The following is a 25,558-nucleotide window of genomic DNA, read 5'->3' as shown; positions in this document are numbered from 1 at the left end:
AGTATTTTTTTTTTTAATTTAAAGCTATCTTGTTTCATGCTACATTAATTGTGTGTGTGTCCTAAAAGTAAGCAGCTGACGTTTCTCTTTTATCATTCACCTTTCTGTTAAGTAGGGTATATTTCAGTGATGATTACTGATGGCACCATATCCTCTCTAACACCACCCTTCAAATGCACTAGGAGGCGCCAAAGGGATGGCTAAATCGGGCATCCATCCTTTCCCATTTCATTGCAAGAGCTGGACTTGATCTAAATGCAAAGGAAGAATACAAACAGGCGTATTTGTAAGAAGGCTTACATTGCAAATATATTTAATGTCTTGTTGTCTACATAAAAAGAAGAGTAGACACAAGCAGTCAAAAGCAAAACCACTTGTATTCTAAAATGGACATCTATCCATCTTAAAAGATTTCCGTTTCATAAGAAAATAACCTCTGTCTCAGTGTCGAGATAGATTTTTCTTAATTGCATTTTTTTTCTGGTTCTGAGTCACATCAGGAGTTTTTCAGCCATTTGTGCTCAATAAGGAGTGATAAAGAGGAGAGAAGAAGGGCAAAGGCTGCCTTTTCTTGAAAGTCTTTTAGTGTCTTGTTGGACCCAGTTAAGATAGCCTACTTAGTGAAGTTTTACAAAGTTGACAGTTACAGTGAACATTTGTCAGGCATTTTAAAAGGATTTCATTTTTTTTATCCCACTGTTATGCAAAAATCTTTTTCCCCTTATTCCTAGGTCATTTCAAACTGTTTCTTCTTCTTTTTGGTTTACATTATCTACCAGCTCTAGGCTTCAGAAATGAGACACATCCTGCCTGAAATTAATACTCAAGGACAGGACAGTAACTGATACAGGAACAGGACTTTCAGGACTGTAAGTTCTTGAAATTCATCTCAGCAATTGCCATATCAGACAATATCACCTGACAATGATTCTCTATATTCAGTTCAACACATTCTGTTCTGTTTCAAGGGTGCTTGAGCAGGCATAGCAAACTCTTCAAGTGAACATATGAGCCCGGTCTCATTCCTCTTCTTCCTTCTGATAGTGATTGCACAAGACGTAATGCTCTGACTTGAAATCACAGAGAAGCTCTTCATCACTAAATTACTGTTTAGCTTTATATAGGCACTTCTTCTCATTAGTGTAACAGTGGTACGCTAACAGTTGCTTCAGTAATTAAACCTGGCACAAGTCTGACATGTAAAATCAAGAGCTGTATCAGAGTGTCCTTGAGAAAAACAATTAAAAAAAAGAAAAACATTCAGCTATTCACTCAGCCCAAGAAACACTGGATAAAAATATCTGCTTCAGATGTTTTAAGGTGAAGGGTTCACCACGCCAAGGCTGTACACAAATCCTTCTCTTAAATATGAATGAAACACTTCCAGGTCAGGCCAAGACACGCATGTCTCCATTAAGATGAAAATAACCTCCTGGTGATTTAGCATGAGCCTATTTGTCAGAGATTTAGTGCTGTGTGTGTTTCAAGGCGCACATGCACGTCTGTCGGAGTGTTATTTATCTGTTTGTTCAGGGTGTGAGTTAGTAAATGATGAGGCTAATGACTTATCCATCAGCAGGTCAAAACTGCCGATAATCAGTCAAGACTGAATAGATGTCTTTAGTGGTGGACTAGTGGGGACACACCATGAGATGCTCATGATTGGCTCCCAGGCAGAAATGATGCATGGATTTATCTGGTGGACAGAGTGTTGGAATAGCAAGATTTGGATAAGCATTGTTTTCTGGGGTGTTGTGTTTCTATATGCCCACTGTGCTATACTGTACTAGACACATTGAAAGATTATTTTATATATTAAAGGAAATGCAAACTGATGTGTGCTGAAAAGAAAAAAATAGTAACATCATGTAAAACACTGTTATATGTACATATTTAAAAGTACTAAAAGTACTCATGTAAAAATAAATACACCTTATTATTCAATAGTTTGTAGAACCCCCTTCAGCACCAAAAACTCCTGTAATCATTTCCTGTAGGACCTTACAGGCTCTCACATCATTGTAGAAGAATTTTGGCTCACTCTTCTTTACAATGTTGCTTCATTTCATTGAGGTTTGCAGGCATTTGTTTATGCACAGCTGTCTTAAGGTCCCACCACAGTATTTCAATCAGGCTGATGTCTGGACTTCGGCTGGGTCATTGCCACACCTAGATACTTTTATTTTCCAGCCATTCTGTTGTAGATTTGCTGGTGCACTTGGCATCGTCCTGTTGCACGACCCGATTTCAGCCAAGCTTTAGCTGTCAGACTGATGGCCTCACATTTGACTCGAGAATGCTTTGGTATAAGCTGGCTGCTACTTATTTTCTTGATTCCCGTGAAAGCAGTGGGGAAACCTGCAGCCAGCTGAGACTGAAGAAGTCACTTTGATGAGTGTCGAAACGGTTCTCCCACTGAAAACGCTACGTCCAGATGAACAGAATCAACCTTTGGAGATTTACTTACCTGGATGATTGAGAATGCATCAAGATGAGAGCGTACTTTGTTTTTCACAAGTCTGCATAGAGTCCAGTGAAAACGTTCTTTGTCATGTGACTGTATCATTTATTACTTTAAGGGAATATCTTTGTAGGTGAGATAATGACCACAATGACTGAATGAGCCTTCCTACATTGTTCAATCTGGGACTATCTTCAGCCATACATCTAGATACTGGTAGACATTACATTTTTCTTCTAGGTCCTCATTAGACTTTAAATATAAAAACTTGAGTTTATACAGTACCATGCAAAAGTCTTGAATCACCACTCATTTATTTATATTTTTCCATGAAAATTAGTGCAGTGATTTACTGAAACAGGTGCAAACTTACATAGCAATATAGTATGTACGGCAATAACAGTGTGAACAATTCAAATGAGTTTTAAAGGAAGTGTTTGAGCACCTTTATTCTCCAGTACAGCCTGAACTTTCTTAGGCATGCTTTCTTAGATCTTCTTTAAGTAGTCTTCAGGAATAGTTCTCCAGGCTTCTTGAAGGAAATCCAAGGCTCTTCTTGGGATTTTGGCTGGTTTTCTTCTTGTTTTTTGTCCAGATGATCCCACAATGCTTCAGTAATGTTGAAGTCTAGGCTCTGGGGCACTTGTCCATGACTGTGTTAATTGTGTTTCATCTTGTTTTTCTGTCCAGGTATACTTTAGTGGCAGAGCAGGTCATACTACTAGTCTCTCCAGTCTGCATGCCAAAATATCCTTGGGCAAGATACAGAACCCGAAGTTGCTCTTCATCTTTCATGTCTTGTGTCAGAGTTTTTCCCCCCTATTTCTTTCTTTTACATGACTTTCAGATACATTTTTAAATAATTTTTAGCTCTTCCACTTGTTGTGTCCTCTGTGTGTCCTGTTTCCACATATTTGTTAAAGACCATACTGGGATATACCAAATGTTTAGCTAACAACTCTTGGGAATCACCTTGTTGGTAAAAAAAAAAAAAGAGTGGTTATTTTATGCCTTGTTATCTTTGGGGTCTGAATGTGTAAACACAGCACTGGATCATCTCTTGAGTTTGGTGCATGTTTTTTTTTTTTTTCTAAGTTTTGCGTGAATGATTCATAGGTCAACTTTAAGTAACTTAAACTAAACAAACAAAAAAAACCCCAACTCCTCTGAAAATGGTCTGGTACAAAGAATGGACTACAAATGAGTGAAAAGGGGGCCAATGTTTATGTTTATCTGAAAGGGACTCTCAAGCTCAGTATCCATTTTCTTTTCTTTCTTTTTAAGATAAAAAAAAATTAATGTTATTAAGAGATAATAAACCAGATGCTTTTTTTTCTGTTTTTAAGGGGCAATGTTAAAAGTACACATTTTTTGATTGGTAATAAAAATAAAAACTTTCATCCAAAGTTTTGCATCTTTCTCTGTTCACCAGGGGATTCCCCTTTGATTGACCAGCAGGTTGTTGGTTTCCCACATGGGATACTAGCGTTTGAATGTTTGCCTGTACAGAGATTCCCAGAGACCAACTGGGCTTTAGACTCGCACACACATTTGCACATACAAAGGGCCTGGGCCCACAAATATAGAACAGTCATAAATAGAACTGGTATTCCATGTGCAGGCTGCATTACTGAGGACATTTGTGTATGTGTGTTTGTGCGTCCCCTGGGCAGAATTGTCTGTTCCCACGACCTGCCCTCCATCCGTTCTTCCTTCTCTCACTCATTCCCTTCCTCCCGTCTTCCATTCACTGGCCAGCATAATCAAACAGAAGCTGGTCTGGCTCAAAAATGAAGAATAAGATGCATCTCACAGTCCATCTGTGACACAACCAGTGCAGTAATGTTCAAGCAGCCATCTACAGCAGTGGGAATTTGCTGTTTTGTAGTGATTTCTACCTTCTTGAGAATTTCAGAGGCAGATATTTTTCTCCATAACGTTTATTTGACATTTATGTTATATTTAAATAATAGGAAGAGGATAAACTGGTATAAATACAACTTTCTAGCCTGCTAACTCTCAACAGACATAAATAAATAAATTAAAAAAGCTGTGAAAGTAGTTAGAATCGCATCTTTATCATGTGACTCTTTAGAGAGGCCCTGTTGCTGGCCTGTTGGCTAGGAGCAACCACCCAATCACATCACCTTGACCAGCTTCATTGTTAAAATTCTAAATTTCTACTTAAACACAAGTATTAACTTTTGAATAATATGGTGATATTGCAGTCAACTGAGGCATATATTTTCTGCAGACAAAGTTCTTACTCACTGCTGAGATGCTATTTTATAATAACCTCTGTAATAAATTCTGGTATTATTTCATTTCATTCACCAGCGCAGGCATTCAACAGTCTGCAATTTCCGTCAAAATACAGTATATTAATATAACATATGATTCACAAAACACTATATATTCCTCTAAAAAACACAATTCAGTTGTCAGATGTCATCAATAGAATCGTTTATCACTCTTCTCCCTGTCTTTACTATGTCTGCAGTGACACATGTAGACAAAAAGCTTTATTCTATTACAGAATGGGTGGGTGGTGATTTTGCGCTATGGCACTGAACAAATGAATACAGGCTGGGTTGAGTCATCAGATTCACCTCCTGATTATAGCCTGCAGTGAGAATGACATGAGGCCTGCACATTGTGAAGTTTGTATTCAGTGTCAAGAAACAATTACATGGGCTGGCCAGTGCCATGAATAGAATCAAGAGTACCTTCAGTACTTTCTGATGTATTATTGAACCTAAGTATTATGTTTGTGGAGGTTTCTATAAGGCCTTCGTGCACATTTGATGTCTAATTATCATCCTCTAATTTGAAATGTTCAGATGCAGTTTTTTGTCTTCTGAATTTATTCGCTAAATAAAGGCACTCAAGGTTCTTTATAAGCCTGAGATAGCTTGTTTTATCTTTTTTATATCAAGCTGCCTGTGGACAGCTTTTAAGAAGCCAGCTCAATTTAAGAACTGACATGTTATTTGCGCAAGAAGCTCTATCCCAAAGCCTCTGTGAGCTATAAGCGAAGCTGACTCTGTGCCATGGAAGCCTGGTCAGAAGCTATTTAGTTAAGAGCTGATGTTGTTGACTTTGTTTGACATTTTACTCTCAAATGAGCTTCAATTCTTTGTTGTGTTACCTAAGAAAGTGAGCCCATGTCTCCAGAAAATGGCTTTGCGTGCCTCAGGGGCCAGGACAAATTTGTTTCTGGCCATGGAGCACAATGTCAAAGCCTGCTTCACTGTCCTGATAGCAAAGGAGAGCGAGAGAGAGACAGAGAAAGAAAGAGAATGAGAGAGAAACATAATTACATTCCCCCCCAAAATCATTTTATTGCCCTCTAGATAAAAAGGTTCACAGTCAGTCCTTGAGCATTGACCTTCCTGAGCCCGTCTACTTTATGAGATTTGAGTTTGCATTTACACAGCATCCGAGGATCTAACAAATCAACTTCCCTGCGGTTTCTTCCTGCTTAAGAGAGCCATGAAAAGATCAGAGCTTGAGTCATAAAAGAGTTGGAAAAACCAGATATTTGGTGTGTGTGTAAACACAACGTTAGCCAAAGAAAAGAATGGGGTTGAAACAGTCCAGATGTGTGGGCACTACGGACAAATCAGATGTACACATAACTTCTCGGATCTCTGTTTGTTCCTGCAGAAATGAAAGTCTTTGTAGGGCTCAAGCCTGCCATGGATCATTATCCCGCTTTATTTCCCTTCTCTCACACACACGCAGGCACACTTTCCCCTTCTTCTTCCCTGTGCTCTCTCCCTCTCTTCCTGTCTGCAACACACACTCTCACAGGTTTCAGCACCTTTCTTTCATCGAGCCCTCTGTTCCCAAATATTTTGCATTTTGTGGGCCCTCCTCTCCTTTCACCACCCACACACTTCATCATCATCATCTTTGTCTTCCTCCTCACCATCCTCATCCTCATCTGGATACCAGCCGCCAGTTCCACACTATTGCATATACAGTCTCCCTCCTTCTTTCGCTCTCTCCTCTCTCTCTCCCTCTCTCTCTGGCACACACACACAGGCACACACACATCTGGAAACAGTCAAAGCGTCTACATGCACTGGGAGGGGGGCTACCTCTCGCTCTCTCTCTTTCTCTCGCTCTCTTTCTCACTCTCTCTCGGTATCACTGCAGAGCTGAGCCGCAGAGGCAGCAGAGGCAGAGAGAAGAGAGAGTTCTAACTCCCAATCAGTAAGACACAGGCAGACAGGCACACAGACTGACTGACAGACACACTGCCGGACCATCATGGACTGGATCAAGACAGAGAAACCCGCCTCCGGATGAGACAGGACGGCCTGGCTTCTGTTTTTGGGGGGACTCTGCTAAAGATTCGTGGAATAACCGACAACCTTTTGGGAGATTTAACCCCGTGCTTCCCGTGATGGAATATTTACGCTCTTCTCGTTTTCTAATTTTTCTCCTCTTCTCTTCCTCCTCCTTTTCTTCATCCATCACTTCCACCTCCCGTGCTTCATTCTCTCACATTTTGACACGCTGTTGAAGATGCGCCCGAATGCGTCTTTTGCGCACTTCCATTGCGACCGTCACTGACAGCGCCCGTTTTTTATAACATTTTCAATTGCTTTCTTTCTTTCTTTTTTGTATACATTTATTAAAAACACGAGAGAGGGGAGGAAGAAAGAGAAAGAGAGAGAGAGAGGTGTGAATTGAATTGAACGCGGTGCTGGTCTCATGTTTCTTGCCTAGGGCCCGGATGTACCGAGGGATGCACCGGTGCGTTTTCCCAGCCGGTTCCGCCGAAAGCTCCCTCTTTTTTCTCGCCTTCACCTCCATCATGGGGATTAGGTAATATTCACTCCATCGGAAGAAACCCTCCCCATAAACAAAAACAACGGAATACCCAAAACTGTCCGTGTCAGACAGTTATTTCTTCTTTCCTCCCCTCTTCTTTAATTTCTTTATTTTTTGGGGGCTTTCCCCCCCTCTTGTTATTTTCCTCTCCAGCTTTTTTCCCTCTCTCTCTTCCATTTACCTATAGGGATAACGCCGGACTACATTTATGGTAAATGAAAGCAAAAACATGTACATCCCGGAGGACACCCTTGAGAACCATCAAGGTATGTGGTGCCTTTTTTATTTGTAACTAACAAACATCTAACTGTGCATGAGGGAGGGAGGGAGGGAGGGAGTAGGTAGCCTATGATGTGGTCTCGAAATGGGGATGGGATGGGGAAAGGAGGAGGTGGAGGGAAGGAGGGGGAAAAGGGGGTGGTAGCTCTTCACTCATTTTCAACAGATGGACAGATGCAGCTCTCTTTTCTCCACTTCCCCTCTGTGTGTGCAGTTTGTCTATTTGATCTTTCCCCGCAGGCCCACAGCACTTTGTGCAGCAAGTGAACTTGTGCCATGATCACGCAACAGAAGGCTGCAGGTAGCCGCGAACAGATACGGATGAGGCCTTTTTCCCTTGCTTGATTTCGTCCACGCTTGTCGGTTTGACAAGCCGGAACTCTGTGAGCTCTGTGGCACAATGGGTGGGCAGTGGTCATATTTAGCCAACAGGCAGTTGTAGGCGGTGTATATTATTGTTCAAGAAACATCTGACAGCATTTTGCACAACTACACTAAACTGCAGATACAGAATGTTGACGATACTTCACAACCCGGCGTAAGGCGCTTGCCAACGAGCTCGACCACTATCGATCCCCTTTCTCCTAATCACTAGTTTTATTTTTCACATTTTAAAAGCAAGTTTTCAGTTTTCTTAGAGCTCCTTGATGGCAGCACGAGAGAAAATCGCAGAGATGACAGGTGGCAGTAGGAGGGCCTGTAGGACTTATTTGTCTGCTGAGAATTGGGTTGATGGTGTGCTATTTTTGGGATGGCAGCGAGGACAGTAGATTGTTTTGCACAAAACACGACCCAAAGTTCAACCTTAAGGAGTTTTCAAGTGTTTAAGGGAATCCGCGGGCAAAGAGTGGATTGAAATCCTGTGCCGTGCTCTGTTGTACTGTGGAAAGGCTCTGTTTGCATTGCGCAGTATTACGCGTCGCTCCTTCCACCCACGTTGCAGAGAGCAAAGCCCAGCAATGCATTCGCCTATGGCCAGCCGAACCATACAATTCAGCTAACCCTTATTTATCCGATCACTATTATCACCCTCCTGACCATCATCATCATCGTGGTCGTCGTCGACTTCATCCACCACCTCCAGCACAACCACATACCTCTTCCTTGGCGACAGGTTCCATAGCAACAGGGGATGAGGAGAGGGGTGGCGGTGTATGTGTGTGTGTGTGTGTGTGTATGTATGTAGCCTATGTAAGTGTATCCGTGCGTGCATCTGTGTCGCAGCGAGCCACCTTCACTAACAGTTTGTTTCAAGGAGGAACTCACCACAGGGTGGATGTTACCCAGGAGCCTGAGAAGCTAGTTTGATGACAGTCAGAACAGCACGATGATGTGTGTGTTCAGGTGTGTGTTCAGTCTGTAAGACAAGTGTTGCCCTGATTGCCACAATGTCCTCTTAATCCATTATTATCAACGGAAAAGATTTTTTTTGGGTCCCCTTTAAACGATATCCAAACAAGTAATGGATACCATCACCACCATGGGGTGTAAGTGAGAGTAAGCAGATCAAGAAAACTGCTGTTTAACACATGTGATTCTTTTCACGATTAGGCGTCACTTGTTATCTTGTGGGTCACTGTGCATAATGCTGTCTAAAAGTGTAGCATGCGAACTCTGCAAAATGTATTTTACTTTAGGACAAGTCAACAGCACATGGATACAGCACAGTTTAACAGTCATGTCAGCTTTTTCTAATGGAGATTGATTTATGACTTCACTTGTAAAAGTGAAGTTAAACCTTGTAACAACCTTTTCAGGTTCAAACATTTAAAAAAGAGTCAGATTAAGACTTTTAAACTCTATTAGAGAAACCTAAGTGAATTTTTGGGCCCTGTTATTTTTGGATTTAGCATTCTTATCTCAGGCTGCACATGTGGGTGGTGGTTTCAGCACCACGGACAGTTCATTCTTCATTGGTCTATTGACAGCTACATGACAGCTATTAAAGAATTACAAAGACATCGACGCTGAGATAGCATTCTTTATATCCTGCTCTACTCTAGTCATTTGTTTTTTTGTTTTTTTGTTTAATGGTGAATGAATCATTTGCATGTATGGGTCAAAGTCATAGAAACCATATTAAATTATGTGCTATATTTATCTGTAGTTTTCATTTGTTAAGAAGGGTTAAGTGGAGGGGAGGGAGGTGGATATATTTTAGGGGCCACTTAACGAGTTTTCTACACATGAAAGATGACAGCAGCCTCATGCAGTGTAGCTATAACAGACATCATGCTTTGGCTAAGTTACAGCAGTTCGGTTTTAATAATAACCACAGTTAAGCCCTTCCTGCCCCTCCTCTCCATCCAACCCTGATCTCTCTTCTCTTTATCGATGGACCTGAAAGAAAAGACAAGTCTCAGACCAGTCGATATGTGAAACTTTAGTTTACAGTTCCTGACATCTAACACCAGATCTGACATTCTCCTTCCTTCATCGATTAGCGTGCATCTTTAGATCTACCCTGTAATTCAGAGTTGATGATCATCTTTACTGCATAATCTCAGTTTTAAGGACTCTTTTGAGTGAGTTGTGAAAGTGCACTCTCGCACTGAGGCACATACAGACCTGTTGCTGCAATGCACGTGTGACCGACGGGGCTGGGAAACAAACAAACACCTGTGGAATCTCTAGTTATTGTAGAGATGCACACGCGCACAAGTATTCACACACAGAGGCATGCACACTTATTACAGCAGCAGTTTTTAGCTGTGTAATCAGCAAGTTGATTTTCCCTGTGGGCATTGTGCTAGAGGCATGATACAGCCGTTAGGGGATATTAATTGATTTGCAATTGTTACTCAGGGGTGTTGGCCATCTGCCAGTTCACCTCACTCTGTAATGACTTGACTCGATTTGCTAAACCCCTGCACTGACGTTTTTAAGGTTGTTTCTCACTTACAGACGTAAGCAGAGGTTTTTAAGTAGAAGTGGAGCTATGCAACAGCAGGTTTAAAAAATCTTCAGTTCCTATGCAGGACTAACAAGGAGGCTTAGACTGGCTTTAGGTTTGTTAGACTCAATGACAATAAACGTAATTAAAGAAAATCCAGATGAATCAAGGTATCTTTTGAGAAGTCAGATTAGCTGCAGGTGGCAAAGTTGTTGCTTTATTTAAAAAAAGGGCAAAAACTAATCAAGCATTTCTTCCAGACGTGTTTTAATTAGAATCCACAGGGGCAGAGTAGCTGCTAAGGAAGCTAAGGCATCAATCAGTGTGCTTGACATAGATGGAAATCTGGGCAATTAGGCGCCAGTCAGCTGTTACCCAAACCAGTTGTTGCTCAATATTGGTGGAATTGAATTCTTGGTGTGATAAAATGAACAGAAACCAATCATTCAACAGTGTTTTGTAACGTGAAAAGTGCCATTTAAAAATAATACGAGTCACAATTAACTTTGTGATCCCTTTATGTTAGTTTGCATTATTCTTTTTTAAAACCTACATTCATCCACAGTAAGGTAAAATCAGCTAATGTTGGGCCTTGTATCATGTCTTCAGTCACTGCAAGTTGAAGAAATAATCCTAGATACATTTGATTTAAAAACCAAGAAAAACAAAAAACCTTTTAAACATTTTTTAAACTTTTCTGTTTTTTAAAGACATACATGTCAAGCAGCAAACACAAACACAGTAGATAAAAAACAATAAAGAAAGATCCAACCTTGCTAGTTATCCCCCAACACTTTACATAGGATGGCTGTGGATCAAGAATACGACATGCTTGTGTCCACATCTGTGAGCTACATGAGAATATAGAGACAGGGTCATCCTTCCAAGCAGTGATTTACACAGGACATAATCACCTTCAATAATTCAGTGCTATGGCTGAGATGATTAAATAACAAGTCAAAACTGCTGCATGTGTGTTCAAACCTTTATTTAAACCAACAAGGATTTGTTATGTTTTTTTCATTTTTTAAATCTTTTGCAGTTTTGCCTTTTGCATTCAACTGCAGCCCAGCATCATTATCTCACACGATCAAACCGGGCTGCTGTATGTCGGGAAAAACTGAGCTCTTTATGCTGCGATAATAACTCAGTTTCCAGTACTGTAGTGGTCCAGTCAGATAGAGGAAGAACTACCGATTAGTTATTGTGATAAAGAAAATAGAAGCATATTTTCCCATGGTGAACTTAACATATCTGAACTATCATGATGAATTTATTATTATTGGTATGTAGTCACTTAGGTCATCGGGATGAAAGGTTACCATAAACGTTTATACATTGTTTTAGATATTTTTAGATATTCCTTTCTGCCACCGTAATCAGTAAAAATTTATTATAAAAGAATCCTTTAACACAAACGTTATCTTGTTAGAAAGTTTGTCAAGAGTGTTGAGGTACTTTCAGAACTATTTTGAACTGATGGCAAACTTGCGTCTATGATACTGACACAACTTTTACTTTTATTTTGGAAGTATTTTTTAAGCAACACTAGATGTCATGAAAAGATGAGCAGCCAACAGTTATTCAGTGTTGAAACGTTATCTGAGAGTCTATTCCTGGTGGTCACTGCGCTGTTTCACCATTGTAAATTGTGTTTAGTAATTGATAATTTACTAAATGTTTTAACAAAAAGATAGCCATATGCTTACTTTGTCACTAACAGGTACTCTGGCTTTCTCCCACGGTCCAATTACATGCATGTTAGGTTGGCTGTAGGTGTGAATGTGAGCATCTCTGTGTTAACCTTGTGACACACTGGAGACCTGTACAGGCTGTACCCTGCCTCTCGTCCTCTGACAGCTGGGATGGGCCCCAGCCCTGCCATGACCCTGAATTGGATAAAATGAAGAAAATAGATGAACTGCAGGCTTTGGGTCAGAGAGACACAGCACCAGTGATGACTCTTGACATAAACCTTTGGTCAGTTTGACACCGAAGCTGATGTTTTCACTCTGTGTAGGCATGTGTAAATGTAAGTGGTCCGAACAGGAATGACATAAACTAAGGAGCACTAGATGGTGAAGCACTTTGCAGAAAAGTCTTCTGAAAGTCTTTTGCAAAGATTGAGCCAGTTTAACTCAGATATGTTTTCTGATTTTTAGAGGGGATAGTAGCAGAAATATTAAGCAGTGCATCAGATTGTTGAAGAGCCCCTATAATTTTGTACTGCCCTTCAGAATCCCTTTAATCTGGTGAACCCCACCCTGGAAGTTGAGCAAAACCACTTAGGTTTAGAAAAAAACTGATTTGCCAGTTACCAAATGATAATTCAAATTAACTCTTAAATAGAATTTCTTGCAAATGAGCTGTGGGCTTGCAAATAGGAATTGCTTTATATTATAGGGTCACAGACAAAAACATCTGGAAACTGCTCTCTCACACTACCCTTAATTCAGGCTTTACAAGAGTAGTATAGAATCATAGAGTCAGCTTATTGTTGACGGGATGTGTGTGCGAAGACATGTTAGTCACAGCGAGGTTGTAATGTTGTAGTGGAGGATGAAATGAGCGATTAAAGGCCAACTAGCATTAAAGAAGCTTATATTAGCATTTTAGAGAGTATAATGGCTTTAACTTAAGGATGTGACTCATCAACAGCTGCGCTTAACGTAAAACTCCATCTGAAAGACAAAAGAAGACAACACAAAGACGGTAGGAAAAGAGGGGTGGGGGGATCGAAGGAGAAATTAGAGAATGAAATGACAGATTGCATTAAAGGTAATAAAAGAGAAGCAAGACTGAGAGAGTGGAGAGCAGAGCTGGAAAGGAGGGATGGAGCAAGAACACTGCCTGGCACTGAAACAGAGGGATCGTAGAGGAGCAGACAATGGAGAGAAGAAACTGTAGGAGAAGGGAATCAAGGGATGGAACGACCATGAAAAATAGTGAGCATCGCAGGTTAGGGGACAGGGCTGGGGCCGAGGGAGAACAAGAACTGATGGAGCACAGTTGGAGGAGGAGAAGGAGGGAGGATTATCCGTGACTCTGTCTTGCTTAAGCCTCTGGTTGGATATTGGAAATCTATCCAGAGGCTGTCCTCTGCTCTTACTGCTATCGGGCCTCAGTCTTCATTTCTGGTGGGACAATATGCCAACACCGGCAGCACTGAGTGTGTTTTGTGAGTGTATGTGTGTGTGAGAGTGTGCATTTGCAACTGGCTGCCTGCCTACATGCATTGTGCCTGCTTGGCTGCCTCAGTGTGTGTATGCGTCTGTGTTTGGACATGTGTCTTACCTCTCTGATGCAAACCCATACACAGACACACACACACACACAGCCTCCTATTCTATTGATCTGGCTGAAGCCACAAGCGGAAATAATGAATACGGACCTGTAGCATCTTCTGCGCTCTCTACTCTTCACCACGCTCCCTCTTTTTGACTGCAAGTTCTCCGTCTCAGGTGCCTTACCTTAGCTAACCCTCAACTTATTGGCTGCTGTTTGACTATCAAAGTTCCCTAAAGCTTCACTGAGGATTAGTGCTTCAATAATGGTGTTATGGTTAGATTCTTCAATTTTTTAGCAGGAATTTTCCACAGATTGTGTTGATGTATGTCATGAATGCACAATTGATTATGTGGCAGTGAAAGTATTTTTCCACCTTACATGAATTTAATGATAAAACATCCCTGCAAAGCATTATATGCACTTCTATGTGCTTTCAAGAAAGATTTATACAAAACCAATTCTACACTAAACATAAGAGCAATGAAATTCAGTGCTGCAGGCCTATTAGGACATAGTGGGAGGGACTTGATTATAACTTATTCCACATTTAAGTCACATCTAGGCTCTTGCATGGACATATGGAAACTGGTTAAAAATTTATATTTCAGTCTTATGTGCCATGTCTATGTTTCATGTGATGCCTGCAGCATCACCAAGGATCTACAGCACCCATGTGTGTTTAACGCCTCCACTGCTCAGGAGCTGTATGCAAGTTTGTCTTTGGGTGTGTTTGCCTCCTCTATGATGAAGAAGTGAGAGAAGAGTCGGGAGCAGTCTGTCATTCATGATCTGTCATGCATTTGCCTCTTTCGATTTTTCAGCTTTTTTCTCTCTCTATCTCGCAGTTTCTAAATAATTTCTGCCTGTAGAGAAATTACTTTGAATTCTCTCATTTGCTCTCAACCCCAACCCGACCCGCCCTCCAATCAATCCGCTATCCATTTGGTTTTAGCTCACGAGGTTTAATACGTTTCCTTTCTTCTGTGAAATAATCGGTCCATCTGCCTGCATTTACTGTAAGGCTCGATAGCATTTGCTGTAGATATAACCACAGAAAAGCAAGATAGAAAACACTCTTTATTGCCCCAATGGGGGTGCTCTGCCTATAAGATCAACAGATTCACTACTCAACACAAAGTAGATAAACCACAAGTCAGTACACTAACAAGTATGCATCTGGCCTGTTGCTCTAATGTATATGCAGTAAGAGCTTTCCCCGTAGCCACACGGATGTTTTTGATAACCACTAGCCCGTTCTTTGTGCACTCATGACTTGATATTTATATTCTGTATTGCTTTAAGAAAGGTGTGTGCTTGAAAGGTTGACTGTGGAGATTTCTTTTTAGATTGTGTAAGTTTTGTCAGCAGACATTTAAAATCAGGAAGCAGGACATCCTCTGTGAAGCAGGAACGTTTTGCCTTATTTTAGAGGAAACACCAGAGCGGTGGGTCATGTTACTACTGGAGCTTTCTGAGAATTTACTCTGTCCAAATTAGTAGCCTGATGTTAGAGGAAATTGTCTTTCCACCCCGTTTCCAACCTCGCCTGATATTGTTCCCACTTTAAATGATTTCCATGTGAGAGGGGAGACCATAGCATCTGCCTCAATCTAACGTCATTGTATTTTAAAAGTGAAGCAGATCATTCAGCAGCAATACCAGGATTTGCTCCTGGTACTTGACAACAGCTAGACATTGACATTAATCTTAGCTTGTCCAACCCTGTGGTGTTTTTTATGTACGAGGAAGAAGGGCATGCACGTTTTGATAAGTCTGGCGCTTTCTTAGCTATCAAATTCCACAAAATGACACTAGAAGAACAAAGGGGATGATGGTGATGCTTTAAGCGTGCAGCACCGTGAACTTCCCCCTGACGTCATCCTTTTACTGTTTATGACAGTCAACAATGTCAGCGCACGTCACGGCTGTCATTTTGTCTTCACTTCAAGAAACACATTAACTCCAACCAACATGAAAATGCCAGGAATTAAAAATAAGAAGGGGCTTTTTATAGTCTGTTGAAACACAGCAGTGTGGTTTGCGAAATGATGTGCCTAAAGTTCCCGAGAACTCGCCTCAAACTATTGCCTATAGCATCAAATATTTATGGGAACAAAACACTCAGCGATATGATATCATTATTTATGAAACATTTGTGTGCCGCACTCATTCATCACCATTTAGATTATGCAGTGTAAACACCTTTTTCAGTATTATTGTGTTATTTTCATTTAATTCTACTTGTCAGTAACCCCTCAGTAGTCAGTAAATTAGCTCAATTTCTTTTGGTATTATTGTTTTTTGGGGTATTGTTTGGCATTATTGGATAGGACAATATTAGAAGGAAAATACGTAGATAGTAAGACAGAATGGTTCCAGAAAACTGAACCATTTGGCATGCAGGTCACCTGTTCAACCAAGTGAGCTATAGTTTTCTAAAGAGCTACTAATTGATGATTGGTTCATGGCCTTCACCAATGAACCCAGATGACAAATCGCAGCAGAAATCTGTCAAGTCAAATAACAAAGTGTTCAGTTTTGGCTCAGCCATACAGATTCTAATAGCTTATTGCAATAAAAAATGCAATGAAATACTTTAAGTTTTGACAGCCTTTAAAGAAACAGAAGTGTCCATGATGTGTTGCAAATGTGCACACTTGATGTTGAGACTATTTCAGTTGCTATACTTCAAATTTATGACTATCATAATCTAATCAAATGGAGTGACATGTCGACTAGTTTCTTTCTGTTTAACAAAGCAACTATATTTGTAAATAACATCCATGTTTTCATTTCACATGCTGTATTTCTCCTATTCTGACACCCGGTGACAAGTTTAACTACGGCTTGCCAGATCACACCCAACTTTGACCTATGTTACACTTGAGTGCACCAGCATGAAGTGTCAACTGTTCACACTCGCATTGAAGGAAGGACTTATGCCGTGTGCATCTGCAGTATAAGAGTAGTCTTTCCCTGTTTCCAGCTGAGTGTTCAGACGTGAGGCTGAGCTGTGTAATCTGCAGGAATGATGAAACCACTGTCCACATTAGAGAGTCTGACCCTGCATGCTCAAATATACACTGATCACATATGTGTGCGCCAGCAGTGGTCCCGACTGTGTTATGCAGACATGCACTTGTGATTCACCAGACATAAAACACACCAGCCCTTTATCATTTATTTTCCTTAAGGCCAATTTAAGAAGGTGGGGCCTTAGCAGGAGGAAAAGAATTAAAGAAAGAGAATGTTTAAGATAGAATAATGGTACAGAAGGCACAGATCCACGAATTTCTGCAGCATGTTAGATTTTTGAGTTTGTGTTTCTATAGTAAAACCAGTGAATCCAGTTTTGCTACATTTTTCTTCTTTCAAATTGAATTAATTCAATTAATGATTCTAGTTGTTCACGAGTGTCCCAGCAGAAAACAAAGCATTTGGTTAAAATGAAGATTTGGAGTAAGGTCTCTTTTCCCCCAACAAGCTGCTAGTGATTTTCCATTATTCAATCAGTGCATTGCAGCAAATTGAATTTTATGCTATAATGTGTTCCTCTATTATTAGCTCCTACTGATATAAGAAAAAGTACATCACCCTTTAGAATGCATACTCGAATAATTATTCATTCATTCGAGTATGCATCTTGCAGATATCTTGTTGCTGGGCATGTTTGACTCTCAGGAAGTGAGCTTTAAAAGCACAAAGGATTTCCACTCATGTGTTTTTGTCACGCTCCCAGTTCCAGAAAGTCTAGTTAGTCAGGCCTCTGGTGGGCTTGTCATAGGTGAAAAGCTGCCCTAAAGAGAAGCTGTCACCATGGGCATCTGCACGTAAACACACACTTTCCTCTGTGAGTGCATCACCCCGCTTGGTGGCGGCACCCAGACAAGACAGATAAACCTAAGAGTGGTGTGATGCAAGTCTTTGTGTGTATATGCATGTATATGTGTTTACCTGCCTCTGGGTGTTTGTAGATGTGCATTTTTTTTCTTTTCCTTTTTGTTTTTTTGGTCGTGGGCCAAAAGCTGTCAGATCACTTCTTGCAGCTAAGAGTCACAGGTGACAAAAGCCTGTTGTGTAGCCCGGGGCACAAAATTCACTCTTTTACTTTTTCTATTATGCAGCAAGACTGGCAAAGGTTAAGTAACACCTCAGCTTGGAAGCGCAAAGGGCTGTTGGTTGACAGAGGTCATCTTGTTCTAAACAACACCATTTCCAGAAAAGATGCAAAAACCCAACATATTCTAAATCATAATTAGCACCAATGTTTTTAAAATTCTTTGTGCAACATCACTAATGAGAGGTTAGGAAATGGACTTATCAGAATGACTGCCATTCTGGTAAGTTCTTAGATTTACATGCACAACAGTTCAAACATCAAGAGAAGGTAACCTATGAAAACATGATTCTTGTAGAAAAAGCGTCTTGACAACTGCTTTCGATTTTGACTTAAATCAACCAAGCAATTGAAATGTATCAGGAAAAGTCACCGGGAAAACCAAGAAAAATTATATAATTACTTTTAGGATTATTTGAAAATATCTAAGTATTTTTTGGTACAGTAACGGATAAAGAGAGAGACTGTTGTACGTATACAGTGCTCTTCTATTGTATTTAGCACTCAAAGCGCTGTCCTTCTTCCTTCTTCATCATGTCCTTCTTCTTCGTCATTCACCCAAGTGCTGTTTTCTGTGCATATGTGCTTTTAACCTAACATTCACACACACTCAGACTCGAAAGGATGCATAAGGGGCAACTTGGGATTCAGTATCTTCTTGTCTGTGAAGGTTCTCAGTCATCCTGGTCATCGTAGTCTAAGGAGCTTGGAAAGAAAAGTGTCTGGACTTCTTTAAGTTGCTTGAAGACGTTTCACCTTTCATCTTCAGAACTGAAGAAGCTTCTCGGATGAGAGGTGAAACATCTTCAAGCAACTTAAAGAAGTCCAGACGCTTTTCTTTCCATTCTTTGACATGGAGACTAGAGAAACTGGGGATTGAATAAGCAACCTTCTGATTGGTAGATAGCCCACTCTACCTTTAGATTTATGGAAAATACACTATTAAGACATGCGGTCTCAAATTTAATGGAGCAGTTTATTTATATATTTTTGAATGGCCACAAAGTCATGGTGCTTTGAGGGCTAAGGTAAAAAAAATTAAACGTTTCAATGGAAGCAGCAGCAGTAGTAGTTTGACTTTTAGTCCTTGGCCACATTGAGTTCTCATGATCTCTAAACACTTAAAATGATAAAAAACAAAAACAAAAAAACGCCTTCTCTCTGAGGACCGAGAAGACATTATATTGTAACTGGTCACACACTGACAGTAAAAAAGAGTTGCCCTTTTAAGCCTCTGTTGATGCTGGTTTATAGTGTTTTTTAAAGAAATGTCTTATATGAGACTTGTCATTAGCAAATGCACTGGTTACTGTACTGAAAACATGCATCACCCAAGTAGATTTCTTAAAATAAAAAAAACAGGGTTTATTATCGTGCATGAATTCACATCTGTGTTCTTGATCTTATCCTTTCTGTTTATTTCTATTCTGTTACTTTATTCCAGTTATTTTGTCGAGTCGCCAGTGACTCTGTTCTTTTCATCAACTCTCTCTGCAGAGATTAGGGTAGGATTGGAAAGGATGAAACTAAGGTTAGAAGGCGAATTTTGAGAAAATCCTGCAACAATTCGTCTCTCTTTCTCTCTTCTTTCACACTCCAGTGGCCCCTCTATTTTATTTAGTGGTTTCATCCCATCATTCTATCTTTCTTGTGCCACTTGTGTGTGTGTGTGTGTGTCCCCGTTCCCCCTCGACTCCTTTTCATATGAAAGACAAGGGTAAGGTGTTCTGGTATGAAATGATCCAACTATATAGGCCATAAGAGTGTCCTTGACTTTCTATGTGTGTAAAAGAGAAGAAGCTGTTATGTGTGTGTGTGTCCTGCCATCCCATCTATCTAGGCCAGTCTTGATGTGTGTGCTCTATGGACCACTTCCCCACAGACCACTGTATGTGTGTGTGAGAGAGTGTGTGTATTACAGAGAGACAGAGAGCAGTCCACTTCCCAAAAGACCAGACTCACTTTCACACTCTGGAGTTATAATGGCAAAAACAGGCTTGTTACATGACTCCTTTTACAGTGTATCCATGCATGTGCATGTGGACTTCCATCTCCAGAGATTAAAAAGCAAACAAAAAACCCAGGTCCAGCATAGTTCGAGGTTTTAAATGGCTGGTTTAACTGTTGAGGATTTTTGTGTTGTTTGTAGCTCTGTGGATAACAGTGTTTGTACATGGGTCAATCATTTCACCTATTTTGTCTCTACTGAAATCTAAAAATATATCCTTACCTAATAACTTTTGGCAAATCTTTTCTGTCATAGATGCGTATGTTTGTTCAAAGGTTTTAGTTATGTAGGTTGGTTGAGATGTTTATTGCTTCTGGAATCAAAATTGATGGCGACCTGTCTTTTTCCTGGCTAATGTTTGCTAAGATTAGCTTTTCTAGCTTTCCTTCTAATAGGGATTACTTTCTAGCTGCTGAATGTAGCATAATCCTGTTTTGATAGTTTAAGCTGCTAATTAGTGTTAGCTTTCCATTTTATCTACATTACAATCTAACCACCATCTAGATAAAATGGTAGCATAAATGTAGATAAAATGGTAGCATGTAGCATAGCTAAGTAACAGCTGGCTGGCTAATGTTAGCTTGTTACCTTGCTGCTGTAATGGAGCAATGTACTGTCTTGGTAGAGCTGTTCTTTAGCTAAATTGTAAAATTTCTTCACCAGGTTTCATGAATCACATATATTTCATGAAAGAATATTAATTTTATAATAAATGGATAAGTACGTAGCCCAACGGTCCCCGACCTTTTTTGCGACATGGATCAGTTTATGTCCGACAATATTTTCACGGACTGGCTTTTAAGGTGTCCCGAATAAATACAACAAAATAAAACCAGTACTGGTACCAAAAAAAGAAGATTTATTCATAACACATGAGAAAAGAGCCAGGGAAACTGAGTTAACAATAAAATAAATAAATAAAAAAAAATGCTAAAACCGAGAAAAACCCAGAAAACCATGAATTTCACACCCAAGCTTCAACTCTTGCGGACCAGTACCAAACAACTCACGGACCTGTACTGGTCCGTGGCCCAGGGGTTGGGGACCGCTGACGTGGCCTATATACATTTTTCTGCTCTGAGTTAGCCAACAATAAATGTTGTAACTGTATAAATCCCAGAAAGAAAAATCTGTTCATCTGGACTTTGTATTTTCAGTTGAAGAAAATGCAATGTCCAGATGAACATAATCAGCTTTCTGGGATTTCCTTTCCGGGATGACTGAACGTGCCTCACATCTTTAGCTAATGATTGCTTTCCACAGTAGAGGTTTAAAGAGCAATTCAAGGCAGGGTTGGTTGACTGATTAGCATGAATGTAGCCCTTCACTATCAAAAGATTGACATTTAGGTATGCAATAGACACACTAACTTGTCAGTGGCAGTGGAACCTATTACCACATGTTGTTTAAAAAAAAAAGCAAGAAGGGAATGGTCAAAAAGCAATTAGCCGTTCTTACTAATGGGTGACGTCACAATGCCTATGTCCATCTTTTTATACAGTCTATGGTCTCATCTCTCAAGTAAAAAGATCCTCGCTGTTGTTTCCTTAATGTTCATGTCATTAATAGCAATGGAAGTGCAAGGCGTACTTTGTCATTTTGAATATTCTTGGAAATGAATGAGCTATTTCACACTTGCCCATCATGTATTTTGCTTACCATAGACAAAAAACATATCCTAGTAGGCAATCCCAGTCACAAGAACTCACAGAGAATGCAAAACGACTTAACATTCTCCTTGCAAAAATGGATTCAACAAATTGATTCTACATGTGTGTGCCTGTGATTTATACCAAAGTCACTGAGTATGGAACACACACTCCATTTTAGACAGCCGAGGGGAGATAGTGGGCATGGCAGTAGTTCAGATGTTAGTGTAGCTATTCGTCTTTCTCCCTCTCTTCTCTTGCATTCCTCTCTTCTTCGTCTTTTTTTCATCTCGTCTCCTCACCTTTTACCTCCCCTCTTTCATGTCCGCTTTGCATCTGTGATTAGTATTCCAGATCAATATGTCCCAGAGAAAGAGAAAGAGAGGGAGAAAGAGAGGAGATGATGGGGAGCTTTTTTGGGGATTGGCTTGGCGCCTGTAGTGATGTCATTAGAATAGGAGGCGCGACATCGCCTGTCTGTTGTCATGTCAACCGAAAGAGATTCTCATAAAGCGAGATAGATGGATAAAAGGAGGAATAAGGAGAGCGTTTGTAAGGTGTGTCTTTGCCTGTGAAAGCACTGATTTACCTCAGTGTACACCTCAGACTGTGTGCCATTGCTCTTTAATGTCTGCAAGTGTACCTCCCTTCGATGGTTTCAGCAAAATGTCATAGCTGGTCCTTTGTGTGCATGCGTCTAGGTTGCAGTGTGATAAAGTTGATGATTAACGACATTACCTCAGTGTGGCAGACGGGTAACCATGGCGACACCGCATTAAACAAACACTGTGCTCCAACAGGGACACACAGGGAGAGAGAGGGTAAGAGGCAAGGAGAGAGGGTGCAGGAGAGATGGATCAGATGGGGAAGAAAAAAAGGAGAAGAATAGCGAGATGCTTTTCTTTTTGGTCTTATTTTTCTTGCTGATTCATTGCGATTGTATTGTTGTAACATCCTGGGACCTTGATTGGTACCCACAAGTGGAGGTCAGACTCCCGCCTCAGACCTTTAAAGGGTCACTTCAGCTATACACTGTATAATGAATTGCCACTCTTCCAGGAAAGAATGACATAACTGCTTTTCTATTTGTTACGGGAACTGTTTCATGGTCACTCATGTACTGAGTGATTCAATATCTTTGGTTTCTGAAAGCTGTTAGAAACCACATATGATTTAAAGCAATTTCCTCTGGTCTGTATCCATTCTCCATCCTTCCTAACACCTTTTCTCCTTTCTGCTTTGCTTCCTCTTGGGTTAGCAGCATTGTACTCAACTTCACTTGGCTTTTTGTTTCTTTGCCACCCCCACCATTACCACCCAGCCCTTACCCCTTTCCACTCTCATGTCCCTTCTCTCTCCTCCTCCAGCTACTGTGAACTCTCCTGCTTCCGTCTCCCTAGTCTTCGCTAATGAAGCAAAGATCTGCTTGGGGCCATTTTCCTCTCTATCAATATTCTATGCCAGTTATCAGGGTTCGGTTAATAACAGTGACACAGGAAACCATGTCCCACTGCTAACCCCCCACACGTATGTAGTCACGGTAACAAGGTAATATGTACAACAACCAGCATATGGGCATAAGAGACGGATATTTGGGTGACTGGTAAGAGCGATGATGATAATTCACACGTAAGTTCTCGTCAGTATTTTGTAGCTCCGTAATTAGATCATGCATGTGGGAATTTGTGAAAATATGCTTAATACTCTGATTTCTACTGAGAAAGTGTCAAGAGACTATTACAACATGCAGTCATGTGACCCACCAGTGGTAACATGAGCACTAGTTAGCGACAGTTTGCTGTGGGTTTGACTCAATCTACATTAAATTTAGTCCAGCATGAAAGGATTGGTAATTATTGAGTTTGTAGTGTTTCTACAAATCTCTCCATCACATTAATTTTCTTAACCAGTTTTGCAACCAAAGTCACTGGAGCTTAGGGTTCAAACTAGACAGGTCCCCAGCCTATCACAGGGCTAACACAGAGAGACAGAGAACAATCCACACTCACAAGTAACCTACGGCCAATTTAGTATTGCTAATTAACCTGACATGAATGTTTTGGGACTGTGGGAGGAAACTGGAACACCTGGAAAAAGCCCACACAGGCAAACAGAGACCATACAGGCTCTACACAGTAAGACATCGGCCAGCAGCTTTGAACCCAGAAACTTCTTGCCCAGAAACGACAGTGTTAACCCTTGTAGGCCGTACTTTACATTAGAATTTGCTCAGTGAGAAAAACAATTGTTGGAGGTGTTGCAGCATAATTTGGAAACCACTTCCCCCCTGAAAGCCTTTCTGTTTGCAGTTACACATTGGTAAAGGTATTAGACATCTATGTCGTCATCATCGCCGTCATCATGTTTTCCCTCTAAGCACATTTCACTTGGCCTTGGGGTGCTCCAGACTGAATATATGATCCAGCAGTTGCATAAACTTGACTCAATCCATCATTTTAGTTCTTACAAAATAGCACCTGCTTCTGGGAATCACTATTTTCCAGTCATACAAATATATTACAGATGTGTTTCAATTTTACCCTGTACTTGTTTCCTGGATATCTTAAAACTGCAGTTAATATCACCCTCTGCTTGTGTGTTCAGTTCCTTATCCTTTCTATGATTAGCTTGACTCTGGGCATTCTTCCGTTAAAAAGCTCAGGAGAAGTATTTTTCTAAGAAAATCATAACAGAAAAATTTCTATCTCCATGTGAGATATGATACATTTAAAACATAGATTAAAGAACATTATTTTTGATACCTGATATTGTTGTTCTCTTTCGTAAAAGTACATGATGTGTGCTTGTTAGACTATCTACTGCTTTTATCAATCGCATGTGTGCATCAGTCTTAATATTACATTCCCCTTAACACTACACACCCTGTGTGTTGTCAGTCACTGGGTGGAATATTTAAATGGCGAACTAATATCCAGTGCTTCTATATGCTAATGTTCCCCCAGAATAGCATTGGCTGTGTAGGTACTACCACTGAGCAGCTTTGAGCTTCCCCATAATTTTCTTCAGCTCAACTCCAACAACAGCCCAGTGTAGCAGCACAGTAATAAATGCAAATTTTCTCCACATTTAACTTATGCTAATGCTAATTATTACAAGTGCTAACAGCTCAACAGAACAGCAGGTTGTTGAGTGTTAATGATGCTGGATGTCGCAGCACAGTAAGGCTGATTGGAGCACAGATGTTGAGGAACTTGGTAGAGTGGTTCATAAGGTGTTTTGCTGAGGTGGGTTGGGACCTAAGAGAGAGAGTGAGAAAGAGAGGGTGAGAGAAAAAAAAAATCAATTATACATTTTTAGATGCTAGATCATTGGGGTAATGGTCTTTGAAGCATCCTCACCATGGGATCTCAAATTAAGTTTGGCTAAATATGGTTGAGTCTCACTGTAGGAGTCAGCTGCAGTAAAACAAGCACATAATTTGCGATAAGCTGCAACAAGTGCGATGCTTTGATTAGGATCAGGCCATGAAAGGAAGTCCCGTTCACTTCATGTCAACAAGCATGCCCCCTACTTACAATAATATTTGCCAAATGCACATTACTCATGCAGACAGTCATACAGAAGAGGTTTGTTCCCTTAAAACTAAAGCTCGTTTTCTATTTTAAATACATGCATTTGTGAATTTTGGATTTTATTTGATATACGGATAGACTTCCGGAAGTCAGAAATGAAAACAGGAGGCCCTGATTCCTGTTTTAGGCACTGCCTTAAATAATTTAAATGGTTCCTGTTTTAGATTGTAGTTGGGCCTCGCTAATTCTGTTAGATATGCATTCCAACGGAAATATTACCCTCTAAATTGAAAATAAATTACTGTATCATGTCTGTCATTGTACATATATGCATATTTTTTGTGCGTTTTGTCAACAGCAGTTGTTATGACAGAGTCTAGACCAGGGGTGGGCAATCTCAGTTCACGAGGGCCAGTGTCCCTGCAGGTTTTAGATGTGTCCTCGAACCAACACAGCTGATTTAAATGGCTAAATTAGCTCCTCAACAT

At 40.4% G+C, this 25,558-nt stretch overlaps 1 protein-coding gene across 5 annotated transcripts in view; it reads left to right on the top strand.

The window, feature by feature from the left end:
* Positions 1-7,120: 7,120 nt before the first annotated feature.
* Positions 7,121-25,558, top strand: part of cacna1c (calcium channel, voltage-dependent, L type, alpha 1C subunit) — a 206,440-nt gene continuing 188,002 nt past the window's right edge. For all 5 annotated transcript variants that reach the window (XM_026148293.1, XM_026148292.1, XM_026148294.1 and 2 more), the window contains exon 1: positions 7,121-7,569. In XM_026148293.1, the coding sequence (XP_026004078.1) occupies positions 7,512-7,569 (58 nt within the window). In that variant the 5' untranslated portion in view covers positions 7,121-7,511. The remainder of the gene's footprint in view (positions 7,570-25,558) is intronic.

Source organism: Astatotilapia calliptera, chromosome 17 (assembly GCF_900246225.1).
Source record: "Astatotilapia calliptera chromosome 17, fAstCal1.2, whole genome shotgun sequence".
NCBI classification, from domain to species: Eukaryota; Metazoa; Chordata; class Actinopteri; order Cichliformes; family Cichlidae; genus Astatotilapia; species Astatotilapia calliptera.
Note: the sequence above shows the minus strand (reverse complement) of the source record. Positions and strands in the feature narration are given on the sequence as shown.